At 41.2% G+C, this 16707-nt stretch overlaps 2 protein-coding genes across 3 annotated transcripts; both read right to left on the reverse strand.

Moving 5' to 3' along the window:
* Nucleotides 1-259: 259 nt before the first annotated feature.
* LOC131232586 (uncharacterized) lies at nt 260-6488 on the reverse strand. Of its 2 annotated transcripts, none has more exons than XM_058228924.1 (6): nt 6313-6488; nt 5966-6178; nt 3856-4022; nt 2236-2317; nt 2077-2151; nt 260-640 (listed from the first exon to the last, which is right to left on the reverse strand). In XM_058228924.1, exons 1-6 carry the CDS (start codon nt 6430-6432, stop codon nt 476-478), a joined length of 822 nt encoding a protein of 273 aa, XP_058084907.1. In that variant the 5' UTR covers nt 6433-6488; the 3' UTR covers nt 260-475. The 2 variants fall into 2 exon arrangements, with proteins under 2 accessions (XP_058084907.1, XP_058084906.1); XM_058228923.1 differs by having other exon boundaries at nt 260-646; nt 2083-2151; nt 6313-6485.
* A 3112-nt stretch (nt 6489-9600) lies between these two features.
* On the reverse strand, nt 9601-14905 carry LOC131233133 (myb family transcription factor PHL11-like). The gene is made up of 7 exons (XM_058229737.1): nt 14693-14905; nt 13934-14313; nt 12786-12862; nt 12365-12422; nt 11437-11509; nt 10907-10976; nt 9601-10180 (listed from the first exon to the last, which is right to left on the reverse strand). The coding sequence occupies exons 2-7, from the start codon at nt 14085-14087 to the stop codon at nt 9764-9766; spliced, it is 849 nt and encodes a 282-aa protein (XP_058085720.1). The 5' UTR covers nt 14088-14313; nt 14693-14905; the 3' UTR covers nt 9601-9763.
* Between the last annotated feature and the right edge of the window lie 1802 nt (nt 14906-16707).

Here is a 16707-nt window from a genome sequence, read left to right on the forward strand (position 1 = left end):
AGTTATTATTATTATTTTCCAAAAATAAAAAGGGAGGAGCAAGTCTGCAAGAGTAGATCAGGTGACCTCTTCTTGGAGAGCATAGACACGCTACGAGCGAGCTATCCACATTTTTGTTTAACCATGAACTTCCTCGTAAGCTTCCTTAACTATTTAAATATCAAACTAACCCAATTAGATATTGAGTCGGGTTTTGAGTTTTTGATCAATGGTTGCAACAAAAAAAAAGAAGAAGAAGAAAACTAACATCTAGAGAGAATTCTGACTCATTGGCGTTCATGATATCTCCTTGCATATGAATTCACTGCACATACATTTCAAAGAAACTGTTGGATAGAGAGCTGTGTGGTAGCAGTGTAGACATTAGATTTCAGGTTCAAATGAAAAACAGCTGCAGTCCTCCAATGACGTGGAATTATATGTGTAAAGGAACTTACCTGTTTCAGCATTGACTTGAATCGAGGAAAGGAACTGATCATTGAAGGCCATACACAAGCAAGGCTCCTACCCCTGCAATTCCCACCACCAGACCCACTATCACTCCAATTGGGGGCAACCCTCCTCCAATGGGCTTTCCAGTGTTCACGTCGTACCGTGCAAACCTCTTCTTCGGCGCTGAACATTGCGGACAAACATATGTGTCCGGCTGCAAAATGTGGCAATCTGTTAAAGAGCATCTCAAATGGCCAGTTCCAATCTCGATGGTAAAATTATAAATGCATAACCATGTGTTGGAGAAAACTCGATCATGCAACACATGCGATTTAATGTTATACATGAACCTTGAATCTGTTGCTGCTAATGTGTTACCTGTTTGGGAGCCACTCTTGAAAAAAGGATTTTTGAAGCAAAGTTCCATGGAAAGCAGATTTTAGAAAGTTGGTTCCAGAAATCTAATTTTATATGCAAATGCTGTTTTTAGGATGACACGGTCTATTTTGTCTCTGTTTCTTAAAAGTCTGTTTGGATGTCATCATTGAGAAAAAATGATTTTATAAAATCACGTAACACAATACATTATTAACACAAATTATTTTTGGAACATCACATTTCCTCTTTTTTCTCTTGACCGTTTCTCTAAAAAATGACAAATAAAGGTAAAGACTCCATGTCATGGAAAATCCAAATTTATAACAGGACCTCTTTTATAATCAATGTGTACTGTTCATTTTTTTAAACTATTGATCGGATGGCTAAAATCATCCAATCAAGAGGGATGAGCAACCAAAAGTGGGGCCCACTTTCGATGTTTTTGTGTCAATTGAATTTAAGACTATTTTTAAACTTTAGAAACTGCATTTAGTATGAAAAGTGTCTACCAAACATAGCCCATTTGAATAATTTGTTGGCAAGAGCAAAAAAATTCTATGGAGATAATTTTTAGGTTTCTACCAAATAGGCCCTTAGAATTTCCCATGACCTGAAAGCACATGCACATATAAATAAGCAATTAATGCTTTTCACCCACACCAATTAAAATTCATATGATAAAGTTCTTTTAAAAAGGAAAAAAAAGAAGGAAAAAGAAAAACCCATATATCCATACCAATGTTTTGTCAATGACACAGATCAAGGGATGTATTTGACAACAGTGAACTAGGGCTGCAACCTGGGGTTTGGGTCAACCTGAACCCGATTAACCCAGCCAGAGTTTGGGTCAGGTTGTTAAGGTCCTTGGGTTGGGTTCAAGTGGGAAAAGAGCAACCGATTTGAAAATTGGGACAGATTTGGGTTGAGCAAATTCAGGTCAGTCCGGGTTGAGTATAGAGGATTTTGTTTGGGTCCGAGTTGGAATTAGGGGCAGGTCAGGTTACAGGTTGGGCCCTCTTGAGGTTGGGTTGGGTTCAGGTTGACCCTCAAGTCGATCCAATGCCCAAGTTGCACCCACATTGAACTCTATTGATTTTCATCTATCAAGCTAAAGAGCTCAGTGAATTTTGAAATAGAGAAAATAAAAAAGTTGGGTGAAAAGAAAAAAGGAAAACTAATGACAGAAACAAATGATAGGTTTACTCCATTTTCATCATTTGCAAGATTCTAAATAGTGGGTTTCAACAGAGAGAGTGAATTAGTTAGGCTTGCCTGCTCATCGAAAGGTTTCTGGAGAGTGTAAATAAATCCACAGTCGATGCATATGTGACTTGCTCTGGCCTGCAAGATGATCAAATCATTGCCATACCTGATCGATAAAGATAGGGAAATAAATCAAGCCTGGCCATAGGAAACAATCCTCACCTTCTGTGCCTCTGATAATTTCCGCCCGAAGCGAGGTGGGGCCGGCCTCTTTGGCAATCGCTTTACATCTACCTCTGCACCTCTGCACCATACAGTGGGAGTCGAGCAGATTAACGCTAATATTTTGAAACATTGCAGGTCAAGAAATGTTACAAGATGCTTTCTTGAATTTCACGATAGTGATTTTTAGGTTCTTGATTTAGGGCTAAATGATTTCATGAGTCTTGAAATTTACGGCTTTCGAGATGAGTCCGTGCAGCATAGTTCTATGCAATGCTGCACTCTCCTCAGACTTTGATGTCGCTAGATTGAAGACTCATTGTATCAGTCAGAGGAAGTAATTAGCAAAAGTAAATTGCTAGTAACTAGGGGTTACGGGGATCCCCCACAACCCTTGATATGGCCCAATGAAAAAGCATCATGTGCACTAGTCAAATGTGGGGCCTGCAGTGAAAAGCCAGGACTCCTGTGTGAAATGAAGATTCTGCCATTTTTATTGCAGGCACTGCATCTGTCAAGCATCCGCAGTGATTTTTCGTTAGGCCATGTCAGGGGTTGACAGGCAATTCGTGTCCGTAATTTGTAGCAGCAGCAGCTAGGCATTGGAAAGAGTTTGCACTTGGTTTTCCTAAATGGTGACGGAATATCACTAGAATGCATCATGCTCCATAGGGCCCAAGAGATCATCGGATGATCGGAACTGTCTGTATTTTGAGCATTACTGAGAAAGGACCATATCATCCCACTTAGAGAGTAAATCAGACCATTCAATTGCGAGGTTGAATATGAACCATCACAAATTTACTTTTCAGTTGTCCAGACTCCAAATTCATTAGTCAATATCAATGGTCAGAATTATCTAGTCAGCATTAGTCATGGACAATGGTCCATCTTTAGTAATGCCTAGAAGGATGGTTCTGATAATCCGTCCATCTTTGTGTGTGGGCCCTATGAGGCAATGCATGCTGGATGAGCCTGAGTTGCCACATAGCAAAGTGATGAACTCCCTAGCATCAGGGGGTGAAAATCAGCTGAGTGGGGCTGAGAGAGTCCGAGGCTTGTCCATGCCTAGCTCATGAGCAAAGGATCCAGGCCCACCCTGGCGGGCAACTTGAAATCAGGCCCAACAATGTCCCAGTTGACCAGCCAAGTAACCACTCTGATAGTGCCACACAAGTTGAGTGTTTGGGGCTTTCCTATTAAGTAATTAGGCAGAGGTCCTGGCCTTGCCCAATTATCTATCTGGCCTGATCCAGACCATTGGCTTATACCCCACTCCTTCCAGGCAAAAGCATAGGTCAGTCCAGCATGGCCTGTTTTAAACCTGGACCATCTTGCACTCCTATATCGTCTGTGGCAATAAAACCATCTTTTCCATGTTCAAAATCTGATGACCACAGATGGTGCTCATATTCAACATAGCTGCAGGCTATTATCCAGTAGCAATTCTCTGTACCTTATAACAACGTGAATTTATGCAGGCCCAAATGGAGCCACCTGTGATCATTCGAGAATCTGCACTCCTAGGAAAAAAAAGACTATAATAACCTTCTTGGGACAGTTGTGTGTGTGTGTGTGTGTGTGTGTGTGTGTACACACTTGTGATGTGAAATTGCTGACCTGCTTACTACGAAGTACACCGAGTCGGGTTTTGCTTGGATGGCAGTCTTTGTAAATCCCAGCTTATCTGCAGGCCATAGTTCATCCCCAAAGAAGCTGCTTGTGTATAGCACCTGATCCCCTGCTTTCAGCCCGGACTTTGCTGCATTCCCACCACTTTCAACAGCCTAACAAAACCACCCATGACAAACATTAGTTCACCTTCTAATGAAAATTAGTGAAATGCCCCTTCTCTCTAAATACACAATACAGCGTAAGCTAGAACTTGGCTGGGTCAACCGATTGGGCCACAGGTCCCAGCTCAGGCCTATAATATAGGCTTGTGGGTCAGACCCAGGCCTCATTTTGAGGTCGACAGATAAATGGGCTTGGGCGCAGTGGCCAAGGTTTTGTAAAAATTTCAATTCTGACCTTGCCCCAGCTTGGAAACAAGCCTGTTTACGACTTTAATGCGTATGCAGGCATGGACATGAAATTGTAGGCTGATTAACAAATGGGCGACGCCAGGCCTTGCTTTTACCGCAATTAAAAATGGACCATTCAGAGTTCAGTATGAACCCGACCTTACCCAGCCTATCGTGACCCCTAAATACCTATATATGGCAAGATGTTATAAACATGTGGAGTTATTGCTGCATTCAATCTAGACCTCTGAATCGTTGGCCACATTGTGGATTGAACATAGCCCACAAAAGCAACACTGAACATAATCATCCAACGTCACTTGTTGGGTTTTGAACGGTTGACCATCCAAATTGCATGTTCCATTCAGTGGCCATCCACTAGATTGGGAAGATTGTTTGATCAATGTGATTTGGTACATGATCCGCTCCATAAAGGAGCATAAGTTTGGATGACGGTTTGGATTAATATGAATTTATAGCGCAAGTGATGTGGATGTGTTGGTCTCACTCCCTTTGCATTCTACTTATTAAAATTCATTCCTTGGTAAAATAGAATTTCCCAAACACACTCCGCCTTTTCTTAGAAAAAAAAAAGGGTCCTGAAATTTCACAAGCAGACACATAACTAAATGACACAGAAAGATGAAGGGTAGATGTCAAACAGGCAGCTAGTTGTACAACTTTTGCCAAGCAATCATGAAATATGATTGGTGAAATAGGATCCGCGAAGCTGGCCCAAATAGCTGGGAGAACACTATGATGACGGCAATGATGTTGCATAACTAAATGTAATAATTCTTTAAGGAAGACCTTGATACTCTGGCAGTGTTTGATGGATGACACGTGGACACCGAGAAATTGTACACATGGAACAGATGTAATTCCAATTGGATTACATCTGTAGGATAAGCTGGAAATAACACTTATTTGATTGTCTAACTGGGTCCCAATTTCAATGTAGGATAAGCTGGAAATAACACTTATTTGATTATCTAACTGTGGAATTGGTGGACATTATTGGATAGTTAAATGAAAAATAACCAATGGTCCTATTTTGGCAAACAAGTGTATGCGAATCAGAGGTTAGGATTAATCAACCAATCTGATCTTTGAATTTTTGCTGAGTTAAAGTGGGTTCCACGGTTTAGGAGGTTTAATTTGGGTTAATGTATGCCAAATATATAATATCTGAGTCTGTCTGTATCAAGCATCATATGCAACCGGAGTTTCAAATAACTCCCCTAATTCTTATCGCAAGGTTCAAAATATCATTTGAAGGTATTGTACCATTGAATAAATTTATCTCAATACATACATCCATACAATCCATTCCAACATTATTGACCCTTGATATAATATTGAATTTCACATGCACAAAAAATAAAATAAAAAAATAAAAAAATTCATTTAGGGTGGAAAGTGACAACAATGCAAACGATAGATTCAGGAACATCGCCATATCGTGATACTATTGTTTTTAAAATTTTTTTTTTTTAATCATATCTCCATCATGATACATCCCAGTACGATACAATACATTCCGAAATTTTGAACCTCGATTCAGAACATCCGCAATGTGACTATTTGAGATAATTCGAAGAAATAAAGATAAAATTCTAGTTCAAAAAATAAAATAACTAAGGAGAATTTTTAGGAAATTAAGCAGAGATTATTACAAGAAAATGAGAAGAAAAACAGAACTTAACTGCAATGACGACTCCACCACCAGGTTTTTGGCCTAAGGTAAGACCCAACGGCTTATCAACTTCAACTTCAATGCTCTTTGATGCCCCTGCAGTCCTTGCACTAACCTCAAGACCTCTCCTTCTAAGGCTACTAATCTCTCCACCCCTCTCTATTTCAGCAATTGAAAAGACCCTCTTGGCATCTGAGAGGGACAGACCCAGGAAGGTGGTTTTCTACACAGAAGATGGAAAATCAGTGATTTTCCTTTGTGGGTTTTCTCCTTTTTTTCTTTTTTTTTTTTTCTTTTTTTTTTTTGAAATTATTCTGAACAGAAGAAGTTGGTTTGGGAGGGTTTGTCAGAACATACCTGGTTTTGGGTTGGGATGAGTGGTTTTGGAGTAATGGTTTTGGAAGAGTGAGTTGGTGAGATGGAGCAAGAAGAAGAGGCTGCATAGGAAGCTGCTGCAACAACAGCTGAAGAAGACATGTTTGGTGGGATTGCATTTGCATGAGAGGGGTGGGAGAGAGGAGGGGATGAAAAGAGGCTGGGGTTGGAAGATCATGTGGACAGGAAAGAGTGTCCATGGATAACTTTGTGATGAGAAGGAACATGGACCACTAAAAACGCCAAGGTCGTTGAGGATGCCACACGCCTGCCACGACGTTTTATTTGATACTCTGGCGAGTTTGATGATGGTTCATACACATGCACCCACAACTTGTACAAGTGGCATGCATATACCTCAATTTAAACTGTTCAATTGTAGGGCAGAATGTAGGTTGGTATATCAACTGAGATAGCAGATCCGTGCATCCGTGTCATTGTGAATACATCATCGCACACACATATATCAGATGTAAACCGTCCATTTTGATGCTTTCGATAGTGAATGGTCATGCTTTCGATATGATTGTGACTTATAAATTGAAGTGAATTAGATTATAAGAAGAAGAGGTTTAGATCACAGTACTCGTGCCACGTGAACAATCTAACGGCAAGAAGATGCTGCACCTTGAGAGGCAGCTATCTGCTCCTATAATATAAAATAAAATAGATTGGACAGTTCTAGGTCCAAATTCAAGGGACGAAACTCTAAAAGGTTGGTCGGAGAAGATGTTCATGATACATCCCAGATTAGATTCATCATATCAATGGTTTGGATCACCAGAAAATGGGTTCTACTTCTAAAAAGATATAGATGAGCGTAATATGCATATCCTGAACAGTCTGAGCTCAAATCTCCTGAGCAGGGCTGTGAGTGATATGCCACCATTTATGAAGCAGAGTTAACCGGTCCATCATACACATAGCATACATATGCTGAACCCGGACTACCCGTACTGTCCAAATTGTGTGCCCAACCAATGATGGTGCATAGGCAGGATAGCCCTTAATTGATAGTGATCAAAATCCTGGCCATCCAATTTGGGGCCCATCAAATTGACAGTTAAAGAAATGGTCAGTTGTCCATTTTCTTCATTGAAATCAGATGGCTAAGATTATCTTCCAAGTCCAGCCTACTGCTAAAAGCATGAAGGCTAATTTCAAAGTCAGACATATTTAGCTCATCTCAAAAATAATAAGTGTGAAAGGTTTAGAGATGGATAAACATGTTAGGATTGTTGGAAATTATTTCACAAAATAATATTGAAAATTGAAAAATAAAATTAATAACAAACTAAATCAAGTATGTAATACACTGGTCCTTAAAAGAGTCTACAAAGTTTGTACATCATTATCAACCCTTAGATAAATGCCACTTGGCATAATCATAGTCACTGGTGTAAATGGCAAAGCACTGGGCTTTCTCCTTCCAGTCTCTAGTGCTTCCAGTCCAGTTACATGGAATTTCACCTCCTACAGCCAGAGTTCCTAGTCTGTAACCAGTAATGACTGCAACTCTTGTATCCTTTGTAGGTTCTTTGTGGAATATATATATGAGAGAGAGGAGTCCACATTTAGGGGCCATTTGGATACCACCGAATAAGTTATTATTATTATTATTATTATTATTTACTTAAACCAGTGATAAGTTACTTATTTGAGATAAGTAAGTTTGGTTTAAGATCGATTATAAGTAATTTTATTTTATTTTTACTTAAAAACTACTTATACCCGTTTGAATACTACCAAATAAGTTACCTTTTATCTTGAGTAATTAAGTTACTTTTTTTTGCTTAAGTTAGTTTGGCAAACACCAACGTAAAAATCACTTATATGCCAAAAGCTACTTATTATTTATTTTTAAAAAAAAACTTTTTAACTTATGACTTTTATACCTCTCCCAAGTACCTGCCAAAGGAGTCTCTGTCTCATAGTCAAAGGAGGCCCTACATGGTGGACAACTCACCTAAAAGGTGGGCCCCACATGATGGATGACCCCATATTAATGTGAGCCCACATATGGGTGGTCCACATCAAAGGTTGGCTCATAATGATAAAAATCTTACAACCAAAGCAAACTAGTATGATGGAAGATGCACTTCAAACGTGGGGCCTACATGATGGACGGTCCACATCAAAGGTAGGCTCCACATGATAAGAAATATTGAGGTGGCCCCACATGATGGACAATCCACATCAAAGGTTGGCTCCTAATGATGAATGACCCACATCCAACGCGAGCCGTGCATGACAGGCAACCCACATAAAGGTGGGGCCTACACAATGGGTAGTCCACGTCAAAAGGTGGGCTCCACATGATGGGTAATTAATAATGTGGGTCCCACATGATGGATGGTCCGCATCAAAGTGGGCCCCACATGATGGATAGTCTACATCAAAGGTCGGCCCTAATGATGAGTGGTCCATATCCAAGGCAAGCCATGCATGATGGATGACCCACATCAGAGGTGGGGCTCACATAATGGTCGATCTATATTAAAGGTGGGCTCCACATGATGGGCGGTGGGTATCAACGATGGGCCCCGTATTATGGATAATAACATTGATGGTGGGCCCTACTTGATGGATGACCAACATCAAAGGTAGCCCCTGCATGATGAATGGTGCACATTAAAGGTCTGGCCATAATAATGAATAGCCCACTTCCAAGGTGGGCCCCGTATGATGGACGGCCTACTTTAATGGCCATATAATGATGGGTCCACATCAAAGATAGGCTTCATATGATGGACAGTGGATGTGAGGGATACCAAACAAACGTAATGGATAATTACTTATGATGTTGGAAACCAAACATATTTTTCTATTTTTTGATTGATAAGTTCGTCACTGGACATACTTATCAACTAAATAAGCATCAACGAAGATAAACTACTTATGACATAAGTAATTTATCCATATTAACTTGTGATCCAAACACCCCCTTAATCACTTCAGCTTAATAAGTAGAAACCAAGATAAGCTACTTAAGGCATAAGTAGCTTATCTTAAGTAATGTTCGATCCAAACGCCCCCTTAAATATAGCAACTATAATCAATTTAGGACACCGTTTGCTATGATTTTCGGGATATTGCCGAATCCATTTACTCCCCGCTAGACCAACGTTCCCAATCATCGTATGTGTCTGTGTTGCAGGGACAATGCTGGATGAAGCTTCCTCAAAGCACACAGGACATGGTAAACATCAATCTCTAGCACATGAAAACATGGACAATTTGATTCAGAATCTCAAAAGTCATGCCACAATGTAAATAGCCAGTTTCCAATAAATATGCAAATGTGATAACCAAACACAAGTATATAGCGTATGGACTATATACATCTACCGCTATAACTCTTAAGATAGGCCAAAAGGCCTCAAAACCAAAACTTTCTACACTTACATCTTAATCTTATATTTTTTTTCACATCCTATCGTCTCTGCCCATGCATCTTCAGGTCTAACTCGCATCCCTTAATCCCAAGGAATTCATAGCCTCCGTTCACATTCAGATCAAAAAGGGTCGATCCGCCTCCAGCCTCATGCTTCACCACTGTCTTTTCTTGCTCTTCTTCCGCATGGTAGAGCTGCAGAATAGAATTGTCAGACTTCCTAGTGCCATCAGACAGTACATTGTTCCCAGTATCTCTTTTCCTCTCTTCCTGCACTTGGGACATATTCCCCATGAGGCCGGAGAGGGCCAAGTTGAAGTCAGTGAGCTGGGCTCTCGTAGCTTCAAGACCTCCAGACCCGGTAATGTCCGAAGAGAGACTCTTCTGGGCTTTTTCTAATATCGCCTGCAGATACTTCCCTTGTGCTTCGATTCTCATCTGTAGTTTCCTTTGCACCTGCACAAACAAAACGTTAACTAAGGCGCCATTTGGGCATGCTACTCATGAGAAGTGCAGCAAGTAAAACTCATATTGAAACTCAGTGTTTGGGTACACGGAATCCATGATAAAACGAAAACATTTTCCACTGACAAGACAACCAGGCTGTTTGAATACGATAGAACATTCCACATAGTAATCATTACTCTTATCCACAGTCAGAATTCTCTTGTACAAGAAACAAGGTGGATCTTGTTTAATGAATTTGAGACTTGACTTGTTACCAAACAATACACCCATTTTTGAAATCCTATTTTCTACAATGACCATGGAGATTATCGTTGGGTAATCCTCGGAATTGTGCTGGAAAGCACAAATCCAGAAAAGCCATAAAAGGGATCTCATAAGATAGGGCTTAGTTGGGGATCATCTTCTCCATGGAGGCCCAGGACCAGCTCATTCATCAATTGGGCACTAAACTCGTGTGGGGTTTGACCTATAACAGTCATAAACCGTCCTGCACCCAGGTTCAGCTTGGGCCTTGCCTCAGTTGAAAAGTTTTCAGACCGTCAATTATTATATGGGCCTGAATTCAGGACCATGGTCTTGCCCTTGGTGAGTGGAGACCAGAAGCTGGTGAGCCAGACTAGCACATACCAACAACACATGGAGGACAGGGGAGTATTAGCATACAGGTAGTTTGAGAAATTAAGGATGGGTTAAGAGTTTGTGTATCGAGTCTACCTCTAGTTGCTCATGCAGTCTTCTCTGCACTTCAATCTGATACCTCAGTGCATCTGCGACTGGGATTTCTCTGTTTGCAAAAACCCCGGAAATCAAGTCTCAATAAACTGGTGTTGATTTAGAACTTAAGCAGATCACAATAGCTGACATTAGTAATGGATAACCCAATCAGAGTAACTGAGAGATTAAAACATGAAATTTTAGCTCTAAGGCTGCATTTGGATGCCTAAGTGAATTGAATCACAAACATTCAGCTTTAATCAAGAGGAAATGACAAAAACTAATGGCATGACATTGCATTCATGGTTAAGGAGCCCAAATCGCGGTTGTGCATGTTTTTTTATTTTTATTTTTTTTCTCTGGGGTGAAAGGAAACAGCTGTATTGCTTTCTAGTCCATCTTGTAAGTAAATTGCAATTTGGATTCCAAACAGTCAATATGAATGCCAAGTAAAACTTTGGCTATTTCCACTCAATATGACGCTCACAAACAATAAAAACCCGCACAAGAGAAATTAGTGAGATGGGTACCCTTCACTGTTAGCCGTGGGGACATGATAGCTACTCACTGATGAATGACTCTGGCTGTGTTCCTCTGAATTTCCTGTAACAACGAAACATTTCAGTAAAAGAGTTATAAAAAGTAGAAGTAAAATAGGATTATTTTTTTTTTATTTTTAAAATTTTTTTTTTTGGGTTAAATGGGATTGGTTACTTTGAACTGATTTTAATTTTTTAAAGAGGTGAGCTCCTATGGTATCAGTGCCACCACACTGTGTATGGTGGTGGTACATGGCTTATGGGGGGCCCATGTCAACTGTGCATCCGATCCACCCAGTCCATTAGATGCATCTAAACCATGAGTCATAAACTAGCTAGGAAGGAAACTAAGGTGGGCTACACCGCAAGGAACAGGTGGGAGGGGATGCCTAACCAATAAAACCATCCCCTCTGTTTTTTGGACCCACCCTGTTGTATATATGCCATCTAATCCATTCACCAGATGCATCCCACTAGCATACAGCGATACCAAAAAAAAAAAAAAAAGGCCATTCAAAAACCCAGGTGGGCCACACCACGTGCATTTAGAGGTTTTAAGCATGATTTTACATTGTTCCCTGAGTTGTGCCCCACCTAAGATTTTGATCAGCATAATTTTGGGTTTCTACAGTATTGCATGAGGATGAGAACAGATGGATGGAGCAGAAAGGATGCACAGTTGAGGTGGGCCCCACCACAAGTAGTGTGGTACCGGTAACATAAGAGCGCATTTGAAATACCAACATTATCTGCCCAAATCATTTTCTTTGATTTTTTAGTAGTTAATTCAAAAAAGAAAAAGAAAGTACACAAAGCAATAGCATATATGATCCAGTCTGCCTGACGATTGCCATATCAGGCCAGGCCGGTGTCTAATCAATAACTTCTAAAACATCTGCAAAACTAGCATCTATCTCACCTTCTTTAATATCTTCTTGGCTGGTTTCTTTCTTAGCTTGCTTTCCCAGTCTGTACTTCTACTCAATAACAAGAGAGAGAATAAGCGTGTCATCCGAATAAAGTGCCCTGACGATACGTGCGAACATATGGGACCAAATGGGTCCACCGTTGAATGCGGCCGTCCACAATATCACACTGTTTGGATGGTCGCTGCTAATCAAATTGACATTATAAGACCAACTTCATTCTTTCCGTCCAGTTTGCATCCCCTAATTACGTGGTTGCGATTATCCAATAATGTCATGTTATGGATATTCTCGGATCCAACGGTCTTTGTGTTATTTCAGGTGGACCTATTTCAGTCCCACGTGTGTGTAAATTCGCACCATACTAAGGCAAGGACGTGAGAAACTAGAAGAGAGAAAGAAGAGGAGAGGAACCTGCAAATGGCTCTTCAAATGGTACAAAGTCAAGCCCTTCATACCCATCACTCTTAATACTGACTTAGGCGTGGCTTCTGAAAAAACCATTTCACGAAAACCTCATCAGCGTTCTTCATATATACCTTAAAATGACTAAAATGCTCTCGTCTAGCTCTCTTCTCTCTTGTGCGACGAGGCCATTTTCGTCAGTTCGGTAAAAAAGTACCATACTCCGAAAATGAATTACACACGTGCACCCTGCACACGCAACTAGGAAAGAGGTTTGCTCGTATACATCCAACGGCATAAGACGTTGGATCTGGGTTCATATTGAGTGATCCAAACCGTCGATCTTACCATACAACGGGGGCTTCTTCAAAAATCATCAATGGTTGTCGACGCAAAGGTCAAGGAGACAATCCATATTAAAATGCTAAAGTATTTCAGTAGGAAAGGTTGTTAGGTTAGGTATCCTCCATTGACAGTGAGGCCCACCTTGTAAATGGTTTGGACCACCAAACATGACTCTAGGTGGCGACATGTGGGGATGTATCCTAACAAACCTGATCAAGAGGAACCGGGGAATGCCACTCCCTCGCATGTGGAAACCAGAAGAATGTGCGAATATCGATCAGATAATATATTAAGAAACTAGGTTATATGGTCATCACGTGGGCCCCAACGTAAATAAATCAATGAACGGTTAAGAGAAATTGACCAATGATTCAAATTCGTGTGCATGTGGCCCACTGATGATCATATTTTACTAATTTTAAATGACCGGAGTCTATACAGGTGGATCTCCTGAAATTCCATTCGGTCGTAAAGGTCTTACACGAGTGTGACTCGCTTCCACGTGCAAGGTGCCCTCAGACCGTCCAAATTGCAAAAATGGGAGTGGATTGGGGCCGCATTGATCATAGTAAGGTCTTGATGAGCTTAGATTTGATTAGTCTAGCTGTACTACAAATAAATGACTTTCAAACATGCTTTTCTTTTGAGTTAGTGCCTGCCACGTGTACAAATTCAGAGTGCCTGCGTATCAAGCCTCATGTTCTGAGAGATTATCAAATAACCCCCTTTTCCGGTAACCCGGCTCCCCAGATGGAGCATGCGCATGTTAGCAAAGCCCAGTGGAAGATGGGAAAAGTAAGTCGGCTACTCACTGTCGGGTCCACCTAGCTTGGTAACCGCGTCGACGAACCGGTCGTGCAGGTCCGGCGTCCATCTCAGCCGTGGCTTGGGATCTCTGGAGAGCGATATCACGCCCGCATCGCACGAGTAGCTGCTCCCGCACGTCCTTTCCATCTGCCCAAACATCTCTCTCTCAAAACCCAATTCCTCCGCTTACAAGAAGAAGAAGAAAAACCCCTAGATTTCACAACTTTCCATCTCTCTCCCAGGCATATTCCTATTCTCCTCCCTTTCGCCTTTTTTCTCCTTTTCCTTTCGCTTCAACTGAGATTCTCTGATTTATCTTTATATCAGAAATTCGTTCGAGAATGTTGAAAAGCAAAAGCAGAGCGCGTCTGATCTCTTCCTCAGACTGCAAAAGAAAAGCGTAGAAATTCGGATTCTCATGGACGGATAAAAGAGGGAAAAACAAAATATTTCTTCAAAAAAAGGCTACGAGTTGTAGCTGTAAAACGGAACGAAGAGAATTTTGTTTTAGAGAAAGAGATTTTTGTATGGAAGAAGCTCCTGATCTCTCTGCAAAAGCGAAGAAAGCAGATGCGATCTTCCTTCATACTAGTACCCGAAACCGATCCTTCTAGAAATGCTTCTCATAGAATCCAATTGGATTTATGTAGGATCGAACCGAAATTCGAGCACCAGCGAACTGAATTATACTTAAGAAAAAGGAAAAAAAAAAAAAAAAGGAAATTTAGAAACTAAGATCTGAAATCAAAGTTACAGAAAATTACACAGTCACCACCGCAGTAGATGAGTTCCGGTTCTCCTCCAAGAGATTGAATTTTCAGATCGACAGAAGCCGAAACGATGATCGGAAAGCCGAAACAAGAACAGATGATTTTAAGAATCGACCTTCAAAAATCAAGAAGACGAATTCAATCAATACAGAGGAATTTTTTCTAGAGCTGAGGATAGTGTTTTGCGTTTGGAGATTTCGGAAACAAGGGAGTAAAAGAAACGGCGATCAATGGCGAGGCTCCACGTGTTATGTGGTGGGAGGGGATTGCCACATCGGTGCCAGCGTGGAATATTCGCCGGCAATTCGGCCGTCGAATATTCCGCCCCATGTGCCACGTCCGCATAGTGCCCGGCGCGCCCTCCGGGGTGGGCCCCACGTGCGACACGTTTCGATCCGTCCGCAATAGGTGGGGGGTTGCGGTGTGACGCGAGAATATTCGCCGGGACGGAAGGCGTGATGGTCCGTGAGGGTCTGTCTCCTTCCGCGGACTTATCCTCTCTCGGGAATCCTACACGCAGACGCCCTATGCAAAAGCGCCGTACGCGTGTAGGTTCCCGGGCACGTGTGTGATGTCATCACCATTGATTACTATGTGGGACGGCTCCGTGCATCTTACCCAGCCGGAGCGGATTAGGTGCTACCCGGGTAACACGTCAGTGGGTGTTACCCTGACCATATGCGGCCCCACTTTAATAAATGCGTTATATATCCAAGCAGTACATCCGATTTTCTATCTCATTTTAGGGCTTAATTTGAAATTTGAAGCAGAATGGTTGACTACGCCGTCGAAAACTTAAAAAACTTATGGCGGCCATAAAAGTATTTTACCATGACTCTCTTTGTATATTCCCTTCATACAGGTATAATTGACCTTATCAACAAGTTGGATGACAAATAAACATTGTAATGGGCTCTGGGTAGGTTTTAATGATGGGCATTCAATCACCACAACTTTCAATGCTGTGGTTTACTTTATATTTGGATCTGCTTAAATTTTTTAGATTACCAACATAGGTATATAAGACGTTCGTCTAAGTTAGCCGAAATACCCGCTTTCAAGTTCCTTAGCTAGGATGTTAGGTGAGCCCACCACGATGTGAGGGAGAAATCCACTTCCTTCATTCGTTTTGTAAGATCATTTTAAATATGTTATTAAAAATGATGCTGATTTAAAACTTAAGTGAGCCATGAGAGGGAAATTTGGGAAAAGAGTTTTCCTATCATTGAAACCATATTTGGCTCCACCTTGATGTTTATATGCAAGCTTTATAAGTCATTTCTATTGTGATGACTTGAAATTTAAAAAAAAAAAATGCCTAATACAAAGCTTTTGTGGCCGCATGAATTTTTCAATGGTGGTCACTAAATCGCTATTGTTTCTTATGTGGAACACTCAATTTTTGAATCTACCCTTTTTTTAATAATATTAAGGTCAAAATCTGGACCACCCTCCACTCAATGCGGTTAACCTTCAACGAAATCTGGTCCTGCACAAGGGGTGAGCAAAGAAGACCCTGGCTAAGTCGGGGGACCCTTCGATGCTTAAGTCAGGTCAAGGGAATCTGTGTCTAAGTTGAATATAGAGAAATGGTGTGAGATGTTGCGTACCCGTAGCAATAGAGTCTCATTGTACTTATATCAGACTATCGGACGGTTTGGGTTCGTTAATCTCGGCACGATTTGCTCAATCAGTGATATACTGTGATCGTGGAGATATTATCCGTAAACCAGGGATTGTGTAGTGTATCGTGTGTATCTGCGGGCGAAATAATCGGTCATGTCTGCTTAAGGTAGTTTCTTAGTTTAGCGCGTGGAGCGTCCACGCCCCACCTCTGGGCCTCGGGACTTCTGGCCAAAGAGTTCAGTTTCTCAGCTACGAGTAACACGGGTGTAAGTTATCGAAAGATTCGTCTCCAGTCGAGCAAGTGGGACGGCCCAAGGTCTCGCAAGTAAATCCCGGCATGATTTTCATATCGACTGCCTTGGCCTTGAATTACTTTGAGTCGA

Source organism: Magnolia sinica, chromosome 18, assembly GCF_029962835.1.
Source record: "Magnolia sinica isolate HGM2019 chromosome 18, MsV1, whole genome shotgun sequence".
Taxonomy (NCBI): Eukaryota; Viridiplantae; Streptophyta; class Magnoliopsida; order Magnoliales; family Magnoliaceae; genus Magnolia; species Magnolia sinica.